Source organism: Actinia tenebrosa, unplaced genomic scaffold, assembly GCF_029948245.1.
Source record: "Actinia tenebrosa isolate PJP-AT-01 unplaced genomic scaffold, QUT_ActTen_1.0 PGA_scaffold14__42_contigs__length_11649687, whole genome shotgun sequence".
NCBI classification, from domain to species: domain Eukaryota; kingdom Metazoa; phylum Cnidaria; class Anthozoa; order Actiniaria; family Actiniidae; genus Actinia; species Actinia tenebrosa.
The window spans coordinates 2,342,965-2,369,069 of record NW_028292574.1 but is presented as its reverse complement, the minus strand read 5'-3'; the positions used below and the strand labels follow the sequence as shown (position 1 = coordinate 2,369,069).

The window sequence follows — 26,105 nt, the reverse complement described above, 5'->3', positions numbered from 1 at the left end:
TGTCGTGAATCTTCATTCATGAAAAGGTCTAGTTTCCCTGCAGCAGGTCCATTCAGTGGAGCAGTTTTTCAATGAGGACAGTTTAACACAACAATAAAAACTTTAAACAAGTCGCCGACTTTCACCGATAACTCATTCAAATCAACAGAGTCAACAGGTAGCTTCAAACGCATCAAGCGTGTGTTTGAATCGTCGAGACGAAGACAGCCCTCCGCTTTGACAAACTAAGTTTATAAGACTTCATTGACCACTGATTTTGGTTGCTTATTTCGTTATTTTCAAAAGAACAGTTTTATATTTAGTTTAGAATTTAAACGTTTTGCTATTTACTTTGTACCAAATATGGTTTTTGATTTTAATAGTGATATTTTTACATGTAGCTTTTAAGCTTTTAGCTTTTCGGAGAATTTTAAAATACAGCAGTTTTGTATTTTTTTTTTTTAGGGAACCCATTAAAGGTGAATAGATAAAAACAACAAAATATCAGTATGTATAAAATAAATAAATTACAGCATGGAAAGCGCTTTGTACGGGATTTTCCCACTCGTTAGTTTTGTATCTGAAATCTCACTCGTTCGCTGCGCTCACTCGTTCGATTTCAGATACTTCACCAACTCGTGCGAAAATCCCGTACGCGCGCGCTTTTCATGAAGTAATCTCTATTTATATAATTTTAAGAACACCTCGGAAGCGAAATGGTTGTTAGGGGAAAGCTTAAGAAATCTTTTTCTGATCAAACAACTTTGTAACATAGGGCCGGGCGTAAGAGGGAGGTGTAACTCCTGTGTGTAGTCTTCAATGAAGATCCTAGTAATTGGGACACACAGTTGATTTACTCCTGAGCAGAGCTAATTCTAGAATGGGTAGTCTCTCATAAGCTCACTACATTGTATAACAGGTTGTGCATGTCACTGTTAAGCTATGCTATTGAGGTCTGAGTGTGTGTGTGTGTGTGTGGTGGGGGGGGGGGGGGGGGGGGGGATTTAGAAAAGGGCATTTCAGTTTGTGTATACCGGTGTTAAACAAGGCTGTTTGGTTATCCCTACATTATTCAACTTATATCTTCATGATCCGTCTGACAGATTAAATTCATGTAATATTGATGACGCAAATTTAGATGGTGAACCGCCTAGAGTGACCACAGTAAATCCGTGAAACACTAATTACTAAATAATACAAAATAGTGCTAGTTAAACAATAGAAAACAATGGAATTGGCATGAAATTGTGCTATTTAGTATTACTAAAGTTCCACGGATTTACCGTGGTCACACTACTTCTCTTTTACTAATATGCAGACCACCTGGTCCTGTTCTCTAGATCGGCACAGGGGCTTCAGAATTATCTTGACAAACTACACACATATTGTAATAAGGCTGCGTTCATTATGTATACCGCAGGGGTAAAGGGGGGTGGGGGGGGCAGAGGAAATTTCAAAATACTCCAAAATTTCAAGATCCCCCCCACTTAATGTCACTTAATGTCAAAAACATTGTGCCCCCCCTCCTTTAGCAGGAAAAAAAATGTACCCCCCCCCCCCCCCCTCATACACCTAAATACAAACACTCTTTGTCCTGATACCTACATATCCCTATGCAAGCCATTGCAATGACTGGTAACGAGAGCTTGCTATAGACTGTCTTTCTGATCGCGATACATACTGCACTGGAAGAGGAATATCCGGGTTTCCATTTCTTCCTCACTGTCGACTAATTTTTTTTGAAAATTTTTGAAAATTTTTTTTTGAAAGGAACCAGTGAGCAGCACCTAGGATGCTAGGCTGTAAAACTTTTTATTTTATATCTCCTACACGTTTCGTCTAACTCTGTACACTTCTTTAGGGAGTTTTACGATAAAAGTTTAAATCCCTGTATTTAAAGACTAACTATACTTATCTACGTATAGGAAGTAGGGCATGTAAAGGAAACACGTATAAAGGACTCTAACAAGGGAGGAACATAGTTTACGCATGTTGAATATTTTTAAGATAATTTTGGGGGCGAAGTTATAGCTGTAACGTGTTTCCTTTACATGATAATGATGATGACAATAGTGATACAATTGAAGAAGAAGATGATGATCAAGATTACAATGTTATTTAAATAGTGGTGTACAATTATCCTGTTCATTAAAACATGGCGGCCATTGTGGTACCGTTAACAATGGATACTAATGAGAAATCTTTTGTTAAATGGTACCAACATGGCCGCGATGACGTAACGTGCAAAAGAAGAATATACAGTAGAAAACTAATACATCAGAGAATAAATGATATTGAGAATTTATGGAGTACTCTTCACAACGATGAAAGAAAAGGAAAGGAAAGGAATAAAAATTAAAACAAACAAAAAGAGGAAAACCGGAGAACCCGGAGAAAATTCTCGAAGCAAGAAGAACCAACAATAAACCCAAAATTCACATATGACACGTCACCGACTATGGAAATCCATCACAGGTCACAGTGGTTAAAAGATGAGCAATCTCACCCCTACCCCACCTTAAGTGTCAATATGAGCTCCCAGTTCCTTAAAATAGACTGTCTGTAGTCATGTAAATCGCTTAAGACTAAATTTTAAAATTAACAACTTGCTGAGTTTTGTGTGAAAGCTCACAAGCATCAGCAACTTGGCATGCCAACACAACTTGCTCCTTGGTTACTTCTATCTCTTCTTTACCTTCAATTACATTGAGAAAATGATTCAAAGAATTTTTGTACGATTCCGCATACCTTTGAGGAAATGAATAGTGACATTTATCAAGGTTTTCTCCTTCTTGGCTATACACTCGGATAGCACTTGGCTTTGGATTATCACTGATCATCATAGCTTTGTCACCCATGACCTCCAGACGTTGGTCATATCCATAAGGGGAGGTACGATCTAGATTGATTGTTGCTAATGTACCCCTAGGGAACTTCAAGGTAATGGTAATACAATCCACATCTCCCATATCAGCTATGGCAGGAGCAAATGAGCTTGCTTGAGCATAAACTGTTGTCGGAGCCTCACCTGTTATTCTTAGTACAACATCAATGTCGTGAGTAGCACAGTCGTGAAACATGCCACCAGATATCTTTAAAAACTCAAGTGTTGGAAATGGAGAGTCACGGCTTTTAGTTATGATTGAGTGGATAGTACCAAGAGCTCCTGTTCTTGCTTTTTTAATTACAGTTCCATGGCCAGGATCAAATCGACGGTTATAGGAACAAAATAGCAACAGGCCAAGACGGTCAGCTTCCTCGTAACATGATACTGAATTAAAGAGACAATAATAATTTGTAAATTAATATTTCATTTCGATATTTTAGAAATTTGTATTCATTTAGAAATATGCATTCATCTCATAGATCTTATTTACAGTACTTCTGTACAAGAATATCTGCTTAAGGATCATTCATTTTAACCAGTCAGTACGGAGTAGCTGGTGGTATTTTAGGGTTTCATCAAATCACACTCAGAAGCAGAAGGACAACATACAAACTGAGTCACACAGTGCTTTACCAGTAAACACAGTGGAAAACAAGGGAGGGTCCATTTCTTTAATGAAACACATTTCTGGCTAGACGTGACAGGTGGGAATGACTGGCAAGGAAAGGATTTGACTGGACAAATCCAGTTCTGGCTGGATATTGTGTGATGTTCTGCCATTATTTTAAACCATGATTCTTCCTCAGCCAAATCAATCAAAGCAAACCCCAAACAGTGACCAAGGGTAATACAGGGAACACTTGCTGCAGTCAAATTTCTAATATGGGCTAGCAAGTGAATAACCCCCCTCCCCCCCCCCCACCTGATAAAGTATGAACAGTCCCTAAGTTATAGACCTTATTGATTTTTCTTATTATTTTAATAAAGGGAATAAAACAAGAATTAAGACCAATGTTTATATGTTATGTACCAAGGTGATCGAGTGACAAGTGATTAATAAATAGTCTTGGTAACGAGAATATCGTGAGATTTTTTGTTTATAGTTCACTCAACAAAATTTCAGTGAAAAATGTGAAGCGACGCCCTTCATCTTTGTCTATTTGGCGGCCGATTTTCAGTCCATCGCGCAACTGAAATGCATGAAAAAGATTAGTTCTTACGGCTTTAAAAATTTATTTATATGTTTTTAAAGTACAAAATGATGGAAAATAATTGTTTTGACATTGTTTTGGCCGTGTTGCCATAGCGACTTAATTCGGTACTCCTACAGAGTACAATTAACGCTATAATTGTACTCCTCTCGACCAATCAGAGTCGGTAATGATGAAAAGGTGAAAAGCCCTTTTTTACTCCGACGAAGGACTAGCGTCCGAAACGTCAGTAAGTTTTTTCATCTTTTCACGGTGTATAATTTACCTTTTCATCATTACTGTTTCATTAGAAACACCGACGCAGCTCACACTAGTTTTTAGCTAGTTATATCTTTCAATCAGAGTCGAGTAATTTTGTTGAGTGTACTATAATCATGAAGTAATCTCTATTTATATAACTTTAAGAACACCTCGGAAGCGAAATGGTTGTTAGGGGAAAGCTTAAGAAATCTTTTTCTGATCAAACAACTTTGTAACATAGGGCTGGGCGTAAGAGGGAGGTGTAACTCCTGTGTGTACACTTGGTAACACTTAAGAAAGTATAGTAATTATCATACAATTAAGAAAATAATATTTAAGCATGTGCTACAGTACATGGATAAATAATCTATTTAACTGTGCAAGCAAGCTAGCTTATATCAATCATTATTTATTTATTGACAGTTTTTTTATAAGCAGGATAATAATAATGAAGTAATTATTATTATCATTATTATCTCTTATTATTATTATTATTAATTAGATCCATTAGATCCACATATTTCATTTTTTGTAAACCTAACAAAAACTGGGAAAATCCTGATTTAATGAATTTTTATTTATCTTCATATCATTTCATTTCTTACTATTATTGTTTTTTTTTCTCTCTCTCATCTCCTTGTATGTATCCAAGTACATATCTTGAGCTATAAGCCTTTCATTTCATTAAATAATGTAAAACTGAATTTATTTTTAATTCAAGTAGCTAATAGCAAATTACCCAGTTACCAGCAAGATTTGCAATTGTAAAACAAAAAGCATCAAAATAAAGTTTTCATTATTATTATTATTGTTTTTACTTTTAATTTAAAAAATACAATAATTTAAAGTTTATCTTAACTATTAGTATAATTTTAGACTTGGATATTGAGTTTCGCACACTGTAATCGGTTGAGTGACCAGTGATTCTGAGATGGTTGTCGCTGCTTGAGCAGTGATCGATTATGGTCTCCCAAAGTTTGCAAGAGTGGAATTTAAGAAGTACCAAAATGATTTTTTTTATATTGAATGTATTCGTTTCTCTGATATTCAAGTCTAAAATTGTACTAAAACACAATCATGATAATGATGCTGATCAATGATGACGATAATGATAATAATTAATCTGACTCTCAGAATGATGTACTCTTCACAAATTTGGTTTTCAGTGAGGTCCTTGTCCTCTTATGAAGAAATTATTAACTTATTGTACAAACTTAGATGCTAAAATACAAAAGTTAAAAATCTACTGAGCTAAAATTGAACTATTAACACTTTAATTAAGTATTTTAATTTGTCACTTTTTTAAGTGCAATATTTTAAAATCATCTCTTCTTGAGGGAATCAATTGAAAATAAGATATATTTTGATCAATCTGTGTATTTACATTAACTCAATTCTTCATTTTACAGGGTTTGAAAAAGTAGAAAGTTCAGAAAATAACAACCTAATAAAAAGTTGAAATATTCATGGGTTGATTGCGAGTCCTTACTGTAAGAAAAAATATATCATAGTTCAAAATAGTCTGAATGTGATCAGTGAAGTTAAGCATTTTAAGAACAGAACTACACTTTTAAGTTTAACATAGTGTTTCGGCAGTGACCTCTGCCGTCATCAGTGGATGTATGACTAATTCATAGTTATCATAGTTATAATTGACCTTCTTTACTTTTTTCCTTACTATTAGAAACATTTTACAATGTGTTATATATTATATGACACTTTTAGAACAGCTTTTAATTAGTGACTTATTACCATTGTTTTCATTGCAGAAAGTAGTAACAGGGCTGGAAATCAGGCAATTGGACTACCATTAATCACATTTACAGTATTTGATTGATGGAATCGCTCTATTGCTATAAGCCTTTATTCTGATGACAAATTGGTCTTGAATTGGAAGTGCATAGGGCTCTAAATTTATAGCAAACTTACATGTACCATGGGTGAAAGCTAGCCAGGAAACAATTCTAGGTCAAAGGAATCAACTTCATTAGCCACCCAAATTAAGAATGTGTGCATTTTTTTTTACCAGATTTTGCACTTTTATTTTTTAAAGGTAATTCTAGATATAGACCACCATATAAATCTGCCTAGCTATCCTTTTTAAACATATCCTGGAACTTATAGACTTAATAACACACCAAAGTTATATGGGAGTCCAAAATATGATATCCATTCGCATTCATGATAAAACATTTCAGATTAGCTGATTGATCCCTAGATACATTCCCTAGATACTGTATACAAGAAGGGGATTTCTGCAAAGACACTAAAATATTATGTCCCTGGTGGAGAAGTGATCATGATATACTTACAAACTAATAAATACAACTTTTGTTTCAATCAATATAAGGAGTTGTTACCCTTGCCTGTGGTCAATAAATTGTTATGCATATGACACTCCACCCTCACTACATATGTCTAATAACCTCTACATTTAATGATCAGTCTACTTAATATATATGCCATGTGGATATGCCGGCCAAAAAACCTTAGCTTAACTAAAGTAGTAATAGGGTAAAATACAGGTTTATTAATTAGCATTGTCTAGATATTCTACTGTATAATATGGAGAATGCAAATAAATGATACCTTGAAACACAAGGCCTAATATTAGTGATTCGTGATTATAGAGAGAACTAATTAATGACTACTATTTTCGAGAACCCTGTATTATAAGGGTCCAAGGCCCCCACCACCTGACACCTTAATTAGTTACTGTACAGCAGGATATAGAGCACTGAATTACTGGGCACTGATTGGTCAAGTGGGTGTTGTCTAATCTATATTAAACTTAGTTTTAGTTAACTTACAGTTCTACCTTGAAACAGTTTCTAGTAGTTATTCTAGTCTAGTATGATCTAGTCTAGTTAGTCTAGTATAATAGTCAAATAGACAACAAAGAAAACAACATAATTAAGATATAATAACCTCTATTAGTCTTTTAACTATTTCACGGTCTGAGGAAAATAATCTTACCTATTGATTCAACATCTTCCGCCACAGGTTTTTCACAAAACACGGCTTTTCCCGCTCTCAAACAATCCACAATAACCTTTGAATGAGTATTTGTTGGTGTACACACTAAAGCTGCTCTTACTTGTTGATCATCTAAAGCAATTCTAGTGTCAGCTACAGGAACAACTCCAACGTCTGTCACGTTCCTGTCTCCAAGAAACTTCTTGGCTTTCTGAACGTCTTCTTCGACGATCCATCGAAGTTTCGCTCGAGGGTTTGCTAAAACATTACATGCATGGATAGATCCAGCACGACCTAAACCAAGAACGACAATGCCGACAGGCTCTTGCATTTCTATACTAGTAATATATACTATAACGCCAGTGAATTTATACTGGTCCTCGTAGGAAAAGTTATATAATGTGTGTTCAATGCCTCTCTTCCTATTGGCTAAGAGAGTACCTCGTGATAGTCATGAAATATAACCGGAAGTGATTTCACTGGTACTATAGGTTGCTATCAATAGACGTCACTTCCGGTAATAGCTCTTTTTTGATGGCTTGTAGAATCTTGGAGGTTGTTTTGATCGCTTGTTTTCTGGTTTCATGTCGCAGAAATAGTCAAATACAATAGTTTGAGGACATATTTTGATATGTCTTGACTTAACATCCGCTAGTTGCCCCCCAGTCAACCGCTTGTTTGGCCCCCAGTCAACTCCAAAAAGTCACGTGATTGATAGTAAGCAATACATCAAGGGCTGCCAGTACTGTACTTCTTTGCAAAGAGCCTTAAAATCACTATTTGCATTCTTTACTTCATGTTGGTGTTTGTGAATATTTAAACACTGATACGAGGCTAACCCTGTGCAAATGAGTCTGTAATCAAGAAACACAGCGGTAATTTGGAATTCGAAAAGGGTCTATTTAATTCGTTATTATTATTGTTGTTGTTGTTTCTATTAACTTTACAACTTGAATTTGATGATAACTCATCATGTTTCCCACTCCCATTAGTTACCGTTGCTAAGTCCCACAAGTGCCAAACATTATTTAGAATATCTCCGAATTTAAACCTCTGGGCCCGGTTGTACGAAGCCTGGATAGCGCTATTTTAACGGATAAATCTTATCCAGTCGATAAATTTATTGGATAAAAGCATCGACTTGTCTCCACTGGATAAGGACTTATCCGCTGGATAGCGCTATCCAAGGCCGGGCCCTGATCGCAAGAAAATTGTTAAATACCTTGTAATTATTGTGGTACTTTCCAAACAGACACTGTGAAGCTGTTTATGGCAAGATCATGTTTATCGGCCTTTTGGGAAATCTGCTGCAACGGTGATTGATTCGTCATTGGCCTGGAACTTGAATCGTATTATCGTATTAACTCCATCGTCAAAATGCCTAGGACATACGTACAGTTCATTTCATTCTTTGGAAAGAGGCAGTTGACCAATGTATATCCAAATCCATCCAAAGCATACCCAATTACGTACGCATTGACAAATGAGTATTTCTGCAAGATGATTATCTCCAGGCACTTGAATCTAATAATCTTATTAGTTTTGCCGTCAAACGGTCTACGAAATACAAGAATTCAGTGCAGCTCATCCATTGGAGATGCGGTTGACGTATATTCGCCTTATCCAAAGGATAATCCATAGTGTAGACGTAATAAAGACGCAAGCATATGACTATGACCTCAGCATGAAAGGGCTATAATATGAATAAGACCAAAAATACGCTTAATCGTTTTAATTATTTAATGTTCTATTTTTATTATTATATTTTGACAACCTTTTCGTTATCTCACTTGGGGGCAAACTGACACATTGATCACCAAAACATTCATTCAGTCGTATAGAATTAAAATATCGTACTTTATGCGACGTTACTGCATTTATGTACGTTATAATAATAATAATAATAATAATAATAATAATAATAATACTAATAATAATAATAACAACAACAACAACAACAACAACAATAATAATAATAATAATAATAATAATAATAATAATAATAATAATAATAAAACACTGGTAGAAAAGCACTGGTACTCATCTACGTATAAACTCACAGCGCTATATATATTGATGGGTTGCAAGCATTCCCAAGAAAGTTAAAAGACAAAAACATGGCGGCCATTGTGGTACCGTTAACAATGGGTGCTAATGAGAAATCTTATGTTAAATGGTACCAACATGGCCGTGATGACGTAACGTGCAAAAGAAGAATATACACCGAATAACTAAAACTTTGACACTTTAACGATATACATACATATATGTGTATCCCCCTTTTTTCTATTGTCTTACCTGCATTTTCAAGGAGAGACAATAGCAAAAAGGGGATACATATATATGTATATATATCGCTAAATTGTCAAAGTTTTAGGGATTCGGTGTGTATATACATAAATATATAGTGATACTATTGAGGTTTAATGGAATTTTAAATTTTAAAATCGTACTCTACAACCTTAAACGTATAGGAACTGTGTTGGCGTATGGGCGAGCATACTGATTCCACCAAAGATATTCTGACCACACGCCTCGCGATCAACTTAGTTTCCCACTAGAAACCTTTTAAACCTATTAGAAATGGGATTTAATCACTTTTATTTTCTGCAGGAGAGTAGCTATTCATTCACTGAATTCCAATTAAAATTTAGAAGTCGATTTTTTTTGAAGTGAGCAAAACCGTAGAACCCTGGACAAAACCTCGAAGCACAGGAAAGAAAGCAACTCTACTCAGATACGACACACCAAATCTAAGTGAGCAACCGGTGTATAGCTATTTGATAATGTAACAGAGTAAAAAAATAAAAGATGAAACATATTATTAGAGAGGAATCCAATTTAGCCAGCGAAGAAATTCCCAAAAGGATATCACCCCATTTCCATCACTGTCCATTGTTTGAAATTCTTTATCGTTGTTAACTTGTTGATATCCAAGGGAACGTACAAGCCTCAAAAACTCTTTTCTATCCAGAGATCCGTTTTCGTTCCTGTCAAACTGCTTGAACAATTCCACTGCTTTGGATATTAAATAGAATCTTGATTTATCATTTATGCATCGATATCGTTCGTCACTATGGAGCCAGTCGACCAACTCGGTATAGCTCACTCTGTGGTCGCCATTTTTGTCGATCAATAATGCGAAAACGTCAGCTTGGTTTGTGTTCATGCCCAGGTCCTGCTCCAACAGGCTCCTCAGCTCTTCTTCTTCCAAGAAACCATTTTTGTTTAAGTCGTATTTCGAAAATAAACTCTGGATGACAACATCTGGCGTACTAAGCGTCAGATATTTTTCACCGGCTTCCATCTTTTAACTTTACGAGAATAAAGTGTTGGATTTTCAACTATACCTCACGTCGCCTGTTTTGCTCTTTGAGCATGATATACTAGCTTATCTATTTGTTTACGTGAGAGCATTCGAAAATGTTTCAAAGCTCTAAGTACGTACGTTGGAATTACGTCGAATTACTGCTCTTGTCACTCTTCAAGTGGCTTAAAACTCAGTTAGCAGTCTATACCGGTAGTTGTATGTTGTATGGTAACTTTTCTCGAGAGCCTGTTGCCCTTTCAATTATTATCCGCTCCTTAATCATGCACAGAAGCCCGATTTAGACGTTAACGTCAATACTACAAAAATCAAAAAAATGAACGATTTTAAAAACTGTACTAATTAAGAAAAGAAACCGTATAATTCTAGCAAAACTTCTCAACGATTAAGAGGTCGGAGTTCCTGTAAGAGCGCACCACTGGGTTTCGGCCCCAAAAATAGATTTCTTTTATATTTTTACCATCGAAACTACTATCTGTCCTTACTACAAAACTGGAGTTGGAATCGTTTTAAATTCTTTTTTTCGTGCATTTTTGTCCATCCACCCCAAATCAGTCAAAACGCGCCGATTTTCAAAGTCGCCGAGGCATATTTTCAAAGTCCTATTTTTCTCGTTTTTTTTCCTGTAAATAAAAGCTTGATTTTTAACTCCTGGATATGCGAAGCGTAGAAACGAGTTATTGTGAGGGGTCTGAATATGCAAATGTGTCACTCGTTCACTCACTAATAGATGTTAGCAGCTCGATGATTAACACGGCACTAACAAGCACAAAGCTTTTATTCAGTATAGACTACTTTCGATACTGCTGGTGTTTCATGGGATATTCCTAGCACTGTGGAACCACTGTGCACATGCGCACACTCGCACTTAGTTTTATCCGTTGGATTATTTATATCAAAAGAATCAAGGAAAGATGCCAGTTGAAGTAAAATAATACGATTAACGCCTAAAGTTAAATTCCAATGAATCAAACCTTTCTTCCTCTTCGGGAATTGGTAACAAGCCAGTTACGGCAATCATGATTTTATCGGGCCTTTGCTTGACGTCATCCCATTTATTAGATTGATGTTAGTTCCTGTTATGTAAGTGCATGAAGCACATAATTTAGTGAGTTGCAGAATGCAGTTACTTCAGTTTAGTTGAAGCAGTGACTGGATGTAAGGAAGAAGGAAAGCCCGAATAAACTGAACAGCAATCAACAGAAGCCTCTGTATCTGCATGCATCTGAACAATCTGCGCTTATTTTTGTCTCAAACACGGATGATAGGTACTGTTCTGGTACTACTTACCTAGTTTGACAATTACTTTAATTGGGCGTTTATTGCAAAACAAATTCTATAGTCAGGTAAAATAGACGCTTTCAAGAGCACTGAATAGCGCATACTCAAAATGATTTTCAAAGAATTTCCGTTAACGCCGGAAAAAATATATACGCTTTGAGTCTTAACTGGAGAATAGTCTTAAATATCGCACACTCAATAGGATTTTCAAATGAAAAATACATAAGCCGACTACGTCTTCACCTTTTTTCTGGACATGTTTTTGTGTGATGAGTGATAAGTCACTGGGAATATTAGGAGTACCCATCACCCCGTTTGCATTATACACTATACCCCTTACGATGTAATACTCACCTGTCAAGTGTTCCGACCCCTATAAAGTAACTAGTGCGGGGTTCAATAGACAGACAGAAAGAAAAAAAAAAAACGAACACCAAACGGACAGCTTCCTTTCGAATTCCTTAAAATGCAATACCCAGCCAAGTCAAGTGGACACGGGTGCGTCAGAGATAAAAGACTACGATCATCTTAAAAGTACGATAAGTGTTTTTATTTTGAATTTAGATCTCTTAAATGTATAGAGTGTAAACAATATAACCGTGAAACTTTAGTAATACTAAATAGCACAATTTCATGCAAATTCCATTGTTTTTTATTGTTTACTTAGCACTATTTTGTACTATTTAGTAATTAGTGTTTCACGGAGTTTGCTCTCTAACTTCGAAACTTGACTTTCATTAAAATGATTATATGATGCGAAAGTGAAAGGCAGTAAGACTGTTTACGATAAGGAAGTTACATTAGGAATAACACTTCCTTTTGAAAGATATTTTTATTGCATTCAATCCTTTAACGTAATTAAAAACTAATTGTAATATGCTTATATTATAATCCTAACGTGATATCTGCCATGTTGAATTTCATCGACGCCATCCAAGCTGGCCTTTGCCAATATTTTGATAATGAGGTATTTTTTGGTTTATTTTATTTTTTTTGCATTTGTGGCTTCAAGAGACTTTCGTGTTAGTTGTTCAAGGAATAGACAAATATAACGTCACCACAGATTGCCCTATATGAAAGACTTCCACCTTAGCAGTCATTCCGAGGTTGAGGAAATAACTCGAACAAAGTGATATTGCAATGCATTGTGGGAATTGTTAGGGTGACATATATTTTTTAATGGCGTCTATTTTATCCCCTAAAACAGTTCCACGATGCAATGCGATAAGTCGACCCAACATGCTCAAGGGTTCTATACACGAAATGTTATCGTTTGGGTAATAAGTCTACTTTTGCACAAACATTGCATTTCAGTTCCCTGCCTAGAGCATGGCTAACATCCCTGCTCCACAGTATGGCTAACATGAAAGCACTCTCTTACTGATAGATTCAAATGCTTGAGCTAAACTGGAAAATAAAGGCAAGTCAAATCGTTTTGTTTTTCTATCGTATAGCCTGTCATGACGCAACACCGAAAACATTTATATACACATGCCTTATCTTAAAAGATTTAACTGTAATATTTGAACTAAACTGGAAAATAAAAGCAAGCTGCTTTCGTTTTTTTTATAGGCTGCCATGACGCAAGACTTCGAAAATAACATTTATATACATGTCCATACATCTATTTTATTGCCAAAGGCGATAGATCATTCCGATACGGATATGGTTTCGTCGACTACAAACAGCATTGAATCAGTCTCAGTACTAAGGTCCTTGTTCTTGACGAGAATAAGAAACAGAAAAACAAGTCATTCCAGCTATTCTTGCATCTTGGGATGACCTATCGCCTTTTGCGATGTCAACGTTTTTTTGAAATACAGTAGATGTATATAAATATACCTTTTTGTCCCGTGTTCTCTTGCTACAGAGAAAGTGCATATTACTAATCGGCAAACCATTTTTTTTTTAATTCTTAAAACGCTTTTTTTCGCGCATGTTTACGATATGAGCGTGGCGTGATAACATTAAAAATACGTGGTTGGTTTGGTTATATAATGCTATATATACATCAGACCAATAAGGAAATTCCACTGGAACACGATAATATTCTACACAAAATCGAGGTGAATCCTGGGCATCAGAGAAATCAAAACTGGAGTATTACCCAGTGATCGATATTCACTTAAGGGTGCCAACTGACCACGACTAAAGAATCGGTAGATGTAACTTCCCTGAGAATTTCCTATATTTTCCTGACTTTTCCAGGTGTCGGTGTTAACTTTCACCCTCACTACTAGCTGTGGTATAGAGGGCCCAGGATGACCTGAGCCGACACCAATGAAGACTGCGAAAGATTACCTTTGCGACAAAATAGTTTTAGTCTAAACCTACTAAATGTATACCATACAGTTAATCCTGTACTCTGATTGACTGACTTACTAATGGTCTATTAGTAATAGTCCACTCACAAAGAAAAGTGAAGGTTTCGACAACCCCAAAACTGCGAATGACTAGATTTTAACCTAATTTTAAACTTGTATCTATTTATTTTACCAATTAGCAGGTTTCGTCTAAAACAATTCTGCGTTTTGTTAATAGAGCCCTTGCATTAAACGTCAAAGCAGCTTGATTTGGAGGACAAAACAAAATTATTTCATTGTCATGAGAATTGGAAACCCATTGTTATGTTCTCCAAATTGAGCTGCGTTCCGACGTGCTGCAAGGGGTCTACAGCCCATTCCACCTTCGGCCTCGTGGGTTATTGACGTGTAGACCATTCGGCCTGCGGATCTAACTGTTAAATAGTTTTAACCTCTGCTGGCCCCAACACTGTACTTCATTTGGCTGCTTCTTTTAATTCTTCGATGGATTTCATTTCTGGGCATCCTTTCTTTTTCCGCACAAGGACATTTTTCAGCGTATAACGGGTGTTGGTCGAGGCGGTACTACTTGTAGTAGTGGTTGATGTGGATTGGACATTTGCTGTCACTAGCTGTAAAGATTCAAAACAGGGGGGGGGGGGGGGCTGGTTAAGAAATAAAGCAAACCTCGCAAGTTAAGAAATGCCTCTTTATGTACAGCTCCTGACCACCTTACATAGCTTTTAAATCTTTCCCTCTAAGTCCCTGCTTTGTTTGTTTGTATTTGTCATCTATTTTTTTATGTCTTCACTAGCATAAGTAAAATTGTATCCCAACGAGCCTTTCATTCATCTTATTCAAACCTATCCAATATTATCTCATGCCATCCTATCCTTTCTTATCCCTACCTTTCCCTAGCCTCCCTTCTTGTCCTTCCCTTTCATTTACTTTTCGTTTTTTCCTTCCTGCCTATTTCACTTCCTGCCTATTTGACTTCTTGCCTTTACCCCCCTCCCCTTTCCTCTCCCCTCTTGAGAACTGAATGACTGTTAATTCTTTCCCTCCCGGTTCCCGTATTACCTGTGATGCAGAGGTTCTAGACCTTTGGTTTATCTCCTGAAGGTGCCAGTTGGGCCCACAAGGAGGACAGCTGATAACGATCACAAACAAAAATAAACATTCACGGAATAACAGGGTTCGTACTACTAGGAGATAATAAAATTCCAGAATTTTTTCAGGACCCTCAACATTAAAATTTCACGTCAGAAATAGCGAAACAGTTTTTCTTTAGAACAAGCGACCACTAGGTGTCTGCAGAATTACATTACCTTGCCCTGTAACTTTCTAATATTTCAGGGGGTACCATGCGCGTCAGTTCGATCGCTTCCTTGAACTTCATCAGATACTCGTACGTTTCTCTCCCTCGAACTTGAATAGTGAACAGCTCGTCATCTTCATCTTCTTGTTTTATGTGCAAAGGGCCTACATGTTCAGTAGTCGTCTCATGAACAGCTAACAACATAAATACATCATTTTATTAAAACATACCTTCTTTGCTCCGGCGAAGGACCAACTTCCGAAACGTTAGTTGATTATCATCAAATCATGCTCACGTTAGTTATATGTATATCATTCAAATCAATAGGCTAGGCAGGGCAGGGCAGGGCAGGGCAGGGCAGGGCAGGGCAGGGCAGGGCAGGGCAGAATAGAATAAAATGGAATAGAATTGACATTTTTCCCTACTGCGATCAAATGAGGGAACATAAAATATCAACGTGTTTACAACGTTTTCCCGTGTCTTTTAAACTAAAAACACAGTTAACGAATGCGTTTCTAGTTCTTTGTCCATGCGTTTCATCCGAGTTCCTTGAAATGGATCCCCTCGAGCATTGCAAGACAGTTAATGAAAAATAACAGTTACATACAGTACCTTGGTTTACTGACATTTTTGATTCACGGTTTGAACTGGTATCTACTGGAGTTTCTTCAATCTTAGTATAATATAAAAACAATCCATTAGAACATCGTCACATTATGGCGATGATCATGATGATGAACATGATAATGATAATGACAATGGTGATGATGGCAAAAATCACCGAAAAGTATGCGTATATACCGAGGTTTAAGCTCCGAATGACAACACAACAATATCAATGTTAGATTGATCAGTTACAAAAAACTGATAACTATTGGTTACTAGTTAGGACTGAGTGAGTGTGTTGAATGCAACGATGAAAATAAATAAATGAAACTTAAACTCCATTTTAAAAAGTTTATCACAATACTGATGTTTTGGGTGCTAGTCCTTCTGTTAATTTGTTCAGACGAAGAACTAAATAGACCATTTCACAGATCCCGCGGCTCAACCTCAGCCTCGTCAGCGTGTAATATATTCTTTAGAAATTGCCTACAACCTGTGAAATTTTTAAGTGTTTCAATTGTTCGTTGATGTGTAACTTGCTTTCATTACTGCGGACTGTAGTCAAATTCTAAAGAATAATTACACGCTGACAAGGCTGAGGTTGAGTAACGGGATCCGTGAAATGGCCTATTGCTTACTATCAATCACGTGACTTTTTGGAGTTGACTGGGGGGCAAACAAGCGGTTGACCGAGGGGCAACTAGCGAATGTTAAGTCAAAACATGTCAAAATAAGTCCTCAAACTATTGTATTTGACTATTTCTACGACATGAAACCAGAAAACAAGAGATCAAAACAACCTCCAAGGTTCTACAAGCCATCAAAAAAGAGCTATTACCGGAAGTGACGTCTATTGATAGCAACCTATTGCAAAATGTTTGTTACGATATTTTGTTGCCCTTACTACTGTACCTTGACTTTCTTTTTGGGTACAGGTCCACTGCTATCAGAGGCAGATAATTTCCTTGACATTCTCACGGAATTCACCTCATTGTCTCGTGTACGACCAGGAGTAGAGCAGATTTTGGTCTTTAATGTCTTTCTCCCATAAACTTTGTCCCTGGAAAAGATATAAGAAACATCTATTGAGAAAAGAAGGTAGAAAAAATATTTTTTTCGAGAGACAAATGACTAAATGTACTTATCAGGTTGAGAATATGGCTTGGCCAAGATATATGTTCAACTGGACTCCTAACAACTAATACACCTTACATTTTATTATATTACGTGGCATTTTTAAAATAGACGTTACAGATACAGTCACATCTCTCAAAGCGATATTAGTTAAACTGCTAAGTTTAGAGATTTTTCTATTCTCCACAGGAAAATGATCAGCCCAAAGATTGTTTCAGGGTTCATGGCTGTAACCTTGCTTAGATCAGCCCAGAGGTTGTTCAATCCGTGTGAGTTAGACATACGTAGGTATGACATACGCCTCCAGGTAGGTGACTTCGATCAGCCCTGAGGTTGTTTCAGAGTTCGATCTGAAAATCAACTATTCTCTGGCTTTGAGCAGCCCATTGGTGTTCCAGTTTTTACTAAATTGAGGGTTTCCTTTTTATTTAAAATAACTGAATCGATCCTAAAATAATTGCCCTATTTCACTATGACGTCACATCAAAACAATCTATTGTTTAAACGCAAAGGATCATGGTCGTCAGAGGAGGTCAAATCAACGCAAATTCACCGAAAATTGTTCTAAAACCCGTATCAATCCACGCAGAGAAATAGAATAACCAGCAAACGCCCAGAATATTTTTTAGTACATATTAACACATATTATATCTGAAAACCAGGCCATTTTAGATTAAACTGTTTTGCTAGGAGCAAATTTTGTTGAATTTTCTATTGGATTCGGCGATTTTATTCCCCACATAAACAAGCAGTGACGTCATAGTGAAATAGGGCAATTGTCTGATATATTAATAGAAAGAAAAAAAATAATGAATGAGTGGGAATATATTATATTTGCAATGAAAAGCTAAATTAAAGAGTGTTCATTTGGACAACGAAACAAGCCCTACATTTAGATACTTAGTTTAGAGAGAAGAATGGTATGCACAAGGGTTTGAGCACATCCTATTCTCATCATTGTTAAATAAAACATACCTAGGTTTATCAAATATTACAATAGTAATGAACTTACTTGTAAAGAAGAGTAAAAACAGCTTGGAAAGGACGCCTTTCAGGTCCTCCAGGGCACGTGGTCAAACACATAAATCGAATAAACTCCAGTTTAAACATACAGTCAGTCTGGCCAGCTACAAACAAACAATCAAAACATTCTGTCTAAAGGCACCATTACACGGAGCAATTTTCTCTGAAATTGTCTCGCAACGCTGTTGCGGCACACGTCTACACGGTGCAACACAGACGTGATCGTTGCAAAAAGTAGCAAGTAATGGTGCAATGCCCCATGCAACTTGTCACAACCCTGTTGCAAAAAAAAAGTTGCAGAGCAGATTGCTCTGTGTATTTCCGCCTTAATGCTTGCTATTACAGTTAATTTACGTCAGGCCAACATGGCAGCTATGACTTTTGTCTAGAAAGTGATGCATGCCAGCAATTAAACTACCAGCCAGATTCTTCAAGTTTTTAAGATAAACAAAAAACTCTAGAAGCAATAAGCACATGAGGAAACCAACAAACAAATCTAATCACACACGACACCAAGTTCCAGAATTGAACCCTGGTCATATTGCTGAGAGGCAAACACTCATACTGCTATGCCACCCATGCTTCCCAAATGGATGATGGCTGTAAGGAAAACAGTCTAAAACATGCTGAACATGGCTAGGTAGGTTGGGCATGTACAGTAAATTTTGACAGGGTGGATAAAGGAAAAAATTAAACTTACTTTCCAATTTCGTGAGTGGAAGGATCAAGACATGTTGTCCAGTTTGATGGCAGGTCCCATACACTGCATCTTTATTGGCGGTCTCCACAATGTGTTGCCCACTCTGTAGACTCTCTGCATGCAAATTCAACCATGTTTAGATTAGATTTTAAGAACAAGGCACAATTTATTTATTTATTTATTTATTTTTTTTTTTGCGCATTTCTTCCCTTCTCCTTTTTCCGAGACTGAACTTTTCAACAATCTAGTTTCAGAACATATGTAGTCTAGTTTCTCAGTCTTTGGTTTATATGCAATAGACCCTATTGCCAATCAATTATTACTACATGTACAGTCTGTACATGTACCATAAATTCAAATAAGTTAAATACTGTCAGTTCAATAAACAAGCAGGGGTGTTTTATGTAATGTTTAATAAACGAGCAGGAGTGTTTTATCGGGTATAAAACACGAGGCGCAGCCGAGTGGTTTTAGACCCGATAAACCACGATCTGCGAGATTATTGAATGGCTTAGAAAACTTATGATGTTTGTTCTCATTGTGTACCGATTTTTTTACGAAATGAACCAAGTTTGATAGAGAAAATCCAAGTTAAAGTTTATGCAAATGAAGACGAATCTTTATCAGATATAAAATCACCTTCATGGTCATGATTTCTATTGTGTTTTCTTCATGAATTATTAATGAGTTTTCTAACAGGTTTTAGAACCGCTAAGACAATGACCTGCGGGTTAATTGTACATCTTGAAAAACTTGACAAATTGACCATACATTTATAGTCGCAAACATGGACTTCTATACTTTAATAGAGGTTTGTACACCACGGCCATGCACATTGACTCTACAAGTTCCCACAAGTTGAAGACACAATGACAAACTCAAGACAGGGTCACTTGTTGACTTTGTGAATCATATGCGATGATTGTACGTTAAAATAACCTTGATGAATCTCTAAGTCTTTATCTAAACTTAGATGCTCCTTTATCTCTGATAACATTTTTCTTCATTAGTATTTTTTATAAAGAGAATGCTAATGAAGAGGACTTTATCAGGTTCAAAGGTACATGTACATGCCATGTATGGTTACTCCAATTGGTCATTTGAATTATTGGTTGCCAAAGGTATGTTCTTAATACATTCAATAAGTAGAGAAGACTAAGATATTGTCAGACTGTACCTGGATTTGAAACATGATTGGGACACCTTTGAACTACATGTCTAGAATGCTCAGTGCTGCTGTAAACAATTTCAATCCTGATGGCTAGGAACTGGGCAACTTCTGGACTTAAAGGCCCTGAGAAAAAGAAAAATTGTGGACAAGTGTTAAAAGCTAACAAAAATACATGTACATTAGAATTAAGAAACTAAAACTTAATACCTTTCAAAGTAAATCCATAAGGTGGCTGACTACTTTTCAACATTCGATGTGCGCTCAGTCAAAAAGCGCTGAATAATCTTCAAGATTTTATTGAAGAGCCATACATGTACACGTTTTGAACTTCGAGAGGGCAAAGCCCAAAAATTTTGCACAGGACTCTATATATTTTTTGTTATTTTCCGAAATAACAGGTGAATATCCCATTATTTTTAAAAGCTCAAGTCAATTCTGTTTATTAGAACAATGTAAAAAACCATTCTGTTTGCTTTGTGCTCAATTTTTGTGATAACTTACACAACGTAGAACCTGAACCAAAAAACGTTTTTCCATTGTCTACAATAGTTTATTAAAACAACTTTTATCAGTATTTTATAAATATAGTGTAAGTAGCGTGTTTGGAGAAAATTACTCATGTTTCTTCCTTAGTTTTGGTTTCATGATTTTTTATTTATTTATTTATTTGTACGGAGCTTGATTTTTGCTATTTTTCTTCAAATTGTACAATTTCATGTCATTCTGGAGTGATTATCTCAAAAACAAGCTCGGGACACCCCATTTTTCTTTGCATTTTTGAAATCAGCATTAAACTTCAGGTGAAAAAAGTTTCAATTTTCTGATTATTATGTACCAAAGTAGTCAGCCACCTTAAGGAACTACCTATATACTAAGGAACTAGAATCTGCAACTATCCATCTTCCTTAAATCGTTATTTTCGAATGTCAGTATAGTGGCCATAATCACATTATAAAGTCTATATAGTATTTTAAAAAGCTTATGAAAATACATTAATAAGAAAATAAAACTTTTCTACCTTTCAAAGTAAATCTTAAAGGGATGTCTACATTTCTTTTCGCAAACAGCTTTTCCGCCTCATGTGAGAAAATCCAAGGAGAAGCTTTCGGCACAGGTTCTGGTTTTATCTCGAAATTGATTGCAAAATCAAATGGTCCAGGGAAGTCTTGATCAGGAGAAATATTGGAGCATAATGAAGGCATCAATACAGAAGTTGGATGGATTTGATTTACCGCAGGCTTTGGAAGGATTTGATGATGTCTTGTCATAGTTGGCTAAAATGGAAAACATTGAACATATAAATGTGTTAAACATGGGATAACTGGGAAAAAAATAAAGAAACCAGTAGAAACCAATAGAGAAAACTGAGAAAAGCAGGCATAATGCAAATAAGAACCAAAGAAGAAAACAAAGCAAAACAAAACAAAACAAAGCAAAACAAAAAACAAAACAAAACAAAACAAAGCAAAACAAAACAAAGCAAAACAATACAAAACAAAACAAAGCAAAACAAAACAAAAACAAGAGGCCAGGAATTGAGAGAAACAATGGAAAACAAAATGGATAAAAGGAAGAGATGTAATTAAACAAAAAGAAAACAAAGATTCACTGAAGAGGTATTATAGTTATAATTCAATATGGTTTTTATGTCTAGTTTACATATTGTCATGCATGACATGGGGGGAGGGAGGGGGGGGGGGGCTTTTACCATGGCATTTTTTTATAATTAAGAACTTGTAATCAAAGCACGGTGGCTGCTACTATAGAAAAATTCCAGGAAAAACTTTATAAAAAACTTTCATAAATTCTGAATTTTATTTGAGATCTTGTGATTTCCAATACCAAAGAAATGCAAAAAAATGTACACTTATAATTACCACTTAAATACATGTAAGTAAAACCCATGTAATTCTTTTCCAATTTTTCCAGAAGTTTATTTTTCACAGTAATTAATAGAAGTACCCATTTGGAAATTTGTATATAATTATTAGGAAATCTCAGGATCTCAAGTACAATTCAGATTTTTTAAGTATGACTGATGTTTTGAAAGTTTTCAAAATTGGACGAGCCTTTAGGCAAAAAAAAGGAGGTACACAATGGTAAAAAAGGCTTGACTTCTACTAACATTTATTGTGCATGAGGCATCATGGTGAAAACCTGCTGAGCTACTCCCGCCACTGTCCTCTATCTGAAACGTGGTTGGATTTACATAGCTACAAGATGGCTGAGGGAAGAAAGAAATATATGTACCACAAGTTAAAAGATGCAGGGTAATTTAAAGTGCATACAATTACCCAAGAACAAACCACTTTTGTCAAATACCAGACATCACCAGCTTTTAAACGATACGTGTATACATATGAGGTGGATTGAAGAATTCCTGTGGGAGATATTGATGTATAAAGGTGCAGTTTTGGGCTTCCTGTGTCAGCATGACCAAGGAAAAGTGATCTGTAAACGAGAGTAATCTGTGACGTCAAGATGGCAATTGGAGTATGCATATAGGTACTCAGCTTCTGAGAGACAGCAATCCATCTCTATCCAACTACCAAACACAACTGTATTTGTACACAATGGAAGTTTGAAGTTGTTCTTGAGTGTTGTTATCATTTGACATTTCGAGGGTACTTCTCTTGTCGTCATTTCTGGTAACTCCTTCCAGACCCAAAAATCCCAGCCAGGACGGGGCAAAAAATATATTCAAATTGTTAAATCAAGTTCTGACAACAGAAATGGTTTATTGGAACCTTCAAGAATACTCATCATTTTAATCATCTTAAGGGTTATATGCAATTTAAGGTTAATTCCAGATTAACAAAGTAAAAAAATTATTGAGAACATTATCAAACTCACCTTATACAATATGTAATGACATGAAATTCCAGAGAGGAGATAATTAATAGATACTATACTCCTGGTATCTATATGTATACTATCAGACTACGTGTTATTCTCTAGAGTATCATTTCTTTGTTTCAAAAGTTTTGTATGAGAAGACACATGAATACAATACAAACAAAGAATTTTCTACTACAGAGAATAACACATGATCTAAAATTGGAAAACATTACTTCCATACATGTAATATAAGGTGAAAAGGATATTAATGGTACAAACCTGGGGTTCAAAGGATTGATCATCCTGATGGGAATCTGTCACTTCGTCTGAAAAGAAGAGAAAGATTTCTGAATTATACTGTAAAAAATAAAAACTGACTATTCAAAACACCCTTTAAAAATGAAAATTTATAACTTTTTTTGGAAAAGAAAAAGGTATGATTGAAGTAACTAACTGATTGGAAATAGAAATATGATATAATTAGAACTCAAACATGCACACTTTCACAATACCTCTCTTCATTCATACTCTATTTTAATGGTATTTAAAGCAAATTGCTATGTAATTGGCCATGGATGCGAGAGGTAATATGAAATAAGTGTGTAAGATATTAATGGCCTTTTTTTGCAGAAATTGTACAGTATGAAAAAATTAAAGTAGAACCTTAGCCATGCAGACTTGGTCTTATTTTTTATTTTTAATTCCAAGATCCATAGGAAGAAGGGGAAGGAAAGAAATGATGCACCCTTCAAAACATGTGAATCAAGGAATGGCCAGCTGTAGTGCATACATCTGTCAGCTAAGAGGTCTCAGGTTTGATTCCTGTAGCAGGGCTTGAAATAGCGGCCTGCCAATGGCCAGATTTCAAGTTTTGCAGGTGAAAATAACAATGCACTGCCAAATGAACAATAAAATGGCATGCAAAATTTACTGGAATGACCTCCTTTTAGCATGCTCCTTTACTATGGCAGGCTGCACTTTTTTTCTATTTCGATCCCTGTGTAGCAGTTGGTATCATCTATGAGTAGAGTTTATGAGGTCTCCCCCTCAATAGATTTGTTTTTGGTTTCACAAAAAAAAAAAAAAAAAAAAAAGAAGGTTCATCAACTTTGGCTTTGTGATAAAAAAGCTTGTGAATTGTATTTTTATGCAAATACATTTAATTATGGTCAACCATTTAGGAATTAATTGCTTTTTAAAAACCAACCTGTCCGGGTAAGATAATTTACATCTGACCCCACCATGTCTTTGAGCTCACTGAACGTCCCTTCAGACAAACATAGAGATACATCGGACCCATTTGAATCCTGGGACATTTTGACCTACAAGAAATACGAGTTTTGACTTCAATAAAACATTATTACGTAGATGTATTTATTGAGTTAACCAGGCACTTGATTACGAACAAGTGCAGAACTATAGGAACGTGCGTATCCCCGATAACACTTAACATATTCTATGCATAACAATTAGGGGATTCCCCACCACGAGGTTTTGAAATTTTACCAAATTCTACAAATACCTTCAGAATAACAAAGAAATATTAAATAAAATCAATAAATTAGTAAGTTATACCGTGAAACAATTAGTCATAGTTTATTAACGATGAATAAGATATAAGATTGTTGATAGACGAGAGCTTGAACGAAAGATCTGTCTCTGTCGGACTCGCTTGATCAGACAAGGACTTCAATCAAAATAATGCAAACAAAATGCCGATTATTTCCTCCATTATGCAATAACTGATGCTTAAATTAACTAAAAAAAACTTCGACCATAGTTTCTATAAGTATTTCAAATCTTAAGAGTGCTGAGAACCATCGATTGTAAGAGCGAAACTCTTTTGATCTTCAAGACCCACGCCGATCAACGTCGTTTTGACGTTTCTAAAGAAAGCGTCCGAAATAAATTCAATATTCTGAAAATTCCAAGATAAATGACGACAAAAAAATAAGCCAATGTTAGCTAGTTACCTGGAGTAGAAGAAAACACTAAGGATCTGATGGACAAAGGGAGAATTACGAAGAAAACTCGAATCAAATACCCATCCTTCAACTAGACTGTCACTATTCCACGTGTGTCGTGTGTGTGTTGAAGGCAAAAATATTATGATTGAATACTGAGCCTGCATGAATGTTGATCAGCGGAGGAAAACGAAAGCGCGGGCTTTTTCGCCAATCAGAAGCCTGGCCTTCAATTTTACTTTTTTCGGGATAATTCCGGGATTTTTTCGGGATAATTTGAAAGTCAGTGGATGTTTAAAGCTTAATTGTTGTTGTTGCTGGTTTTTTTTTTGGTTTTTTTTTTTCCACTTTATTTTTATTTAGCTCACCTTTTTATCCACAAGTGTGTCGTTGAACTCGTTCACAAACCCAAAAAATATGAGACTGGTGATTGGGACTTAAACAAAACATAGGTTAGGACTACGGGATTTGGCCCAAAAATTTGGGCTGCAAAATGGATTCCCCCCCGCATCTTCCAGGACCCAAGAAGAAGGCCTCCTGCGGTTGCAAGGGTTAAACTTGGTTAAACCATAGTTAATATTAACTATGGCTAAACTACTTTTGAGAAGGGAGGGCGACCGGGGAGGAGTAAGGTGGAACGCCCGCCCGCTAATTGATAGAGATCTTCATCTAATCTCACACTCACAAAACTAAATAGTACTATAGCTATAAGGGAGTGCATGACTAAGCCTCTTATCATACCCTGAATTTGTGCAAGTATCACAATTAAGCTCCATTTCCTCTATAATTTATGTTTCTTTGATCGATCATTTCATTTCAGTTTATTAATTGTAGGAGGGCCATAATGGAAACTATGTCATGTATGTCACCCTCGTTAAATAAAGTCAATTTATATATTCATTTCTTTTATCTATAAGTGGTCGTAAGAGACATGACAATCTTAACGCACCAACGAAAGGCTCACAATTAGCCAATAATTTTTTTATTTTCAAAAATTGGCCGAAATATTTTTTTCTCCGTACATTTAGCAAATATTGACATGAATAGTATGTATAGTTAACCACTTTCACCTGAGGATGATGGTACTTTAATGTCGGACTAAACTTAACGAAATATGATCAGCAAATATGACTGAGGGCACCATGT

General features: G+C 35.9%; 3 protein-coding genes across 5 annotated transcripts; all 3 read right to left on the bottom strand.

Moving 5' to 3' along the window:
* Positions 1–1,775: 1,775 nt before the first annotated feature.
* On the bottom strand, positions 1,776–8,880 carry LOC116302393 (uncharacterized). The gene is made up of 3 exons (XM_031711678.2): positions 8,516–8,880; positions 7,294–8,147; positions 1,776–3,250 (listed from the first exon to the last, which is right to left on the bottom strand). The coding sequence occupies exons 2-3, from the start codon at positions 7,622–7,624 to the stop codon at positions 2,565–2,567; spliced, it is 1,017 nt and encodes a 338-aa protein (XP_031567538.1). The 5' UTR covers positions 7,625–8,147; positions 8,516–8,880; the 3' UTR covers positions 1,776–2,564.
* A 139-nt stretch (positions 8,881–9,019) lies between these two features.
* Positions 9,020–10,665, bottom strand: LOC116302322 (uncharacterized). Its single transcript, XM_031711607.2, has one exon. It carries the CDS (start codon positions 10,598–10,600, stop codon positions 10,118–10,120), a length of 483 nt encoding a protein of 160 aa, XP_031567467.2. The 5' UTR covers positions 10,601–10,665; the 3' UTR covers positions 9,020–10,117.
* Positions 10,666–12,682: 2,017 nt separating this feature from the next.
* LOC116302371 (tumor protein 63) lies at positions 12,683–25,107 on the bottom strand. Of its 3 annotated transcripts, XM_031711652.2 has the most exons (13): positions 24,969–25,107; positions 24,203–24,317; positions 23,275–23,321; positions 22,283–22,381; positions 21,176–21,431; positions 20,164–20,280; positions 18,987–19,100; positions 18,276–18,390; positions 17,042–17,189; positions 16,136–16,196; positions 15,534–15,717; positions 15,286–15,355; positions 12,683–14,837 (listed from the first exon to the last, which is right to left on the bottom strand). In XM_031711652.2, the coding sequence occupies exons 2-13, from the start codon at positions 24,309–24,311 to the stop codon at positions 14,682–14,684; spliced, it is 1,476 nt and encodes a 491-aa protein (XP_031567512.1). In that variant the 5' UTR covers positions 24,312–24,317; positions 24,969–25,107; the 3' UTR covers positions 12,683–14,681. The 3 variants fall into 3 exon arrangements, with proteins under 3 accessions (XP_031567512.1, XP_031567520.1, XP_031567527.1); XM_031711660.2 differs by lacking the exon at positions 24,969–25,107 and having other exon boundaries at positions 22,283–22,608; positions 24,203–24,293; XM_031711667.2 differs by lacking the exons at positions 23,275–23,321; positions 24,203–24,317; positions 24,969–25,107 and adding an exon at positions 22,480–23,232.
* Positions 25,108–26,105: the final 998 nt, after the last annotated feature.

Coding starts and splice junctions, on each gene's coding strand:
- LOC116302393 (XM_031711678.2), bottom strand. CDS start 7,624: ATGCAAGAGCCTGTCGGCATTGTCGTTCTTGGTTTAGGTCGTGCTGGA. Junction 3,251..7,293: donor GGAAGATGTTGAATCAATAG/GTAAGATTATTT, acceptor TCTTTAATTCAG/TATCATGTTACGAGGAAGCT.
- LOC116302371 (XM_031711652.2), bottom strand. CDS start 24,311: ATGTCCCAGGATTCAAATGGGTCCGATGTATCTCTATGTTTGTCTGAA. Junction 20,281..21,175: donor TTTAAGATTTACTTTGAAAG/GTAGAAAAGTTT, acceptor TCTTTTTCTCAG/GGCCTTTAAGTCCAGAAGTT. Junction 14,838..15,285: donor CTAGAACCTCTGCATCACAG/GTAATACGGGAA, acceptor GAATCTTTACAG/CTAGTGACAGCAAATGTCCA.
- LOC116302322 (XM_031711607.2), bottom strand. CDS start 10,600: ATGGAAGCCGGTGAAAAATATCTGACGCTTAGTACGCCAGATGTTGTC.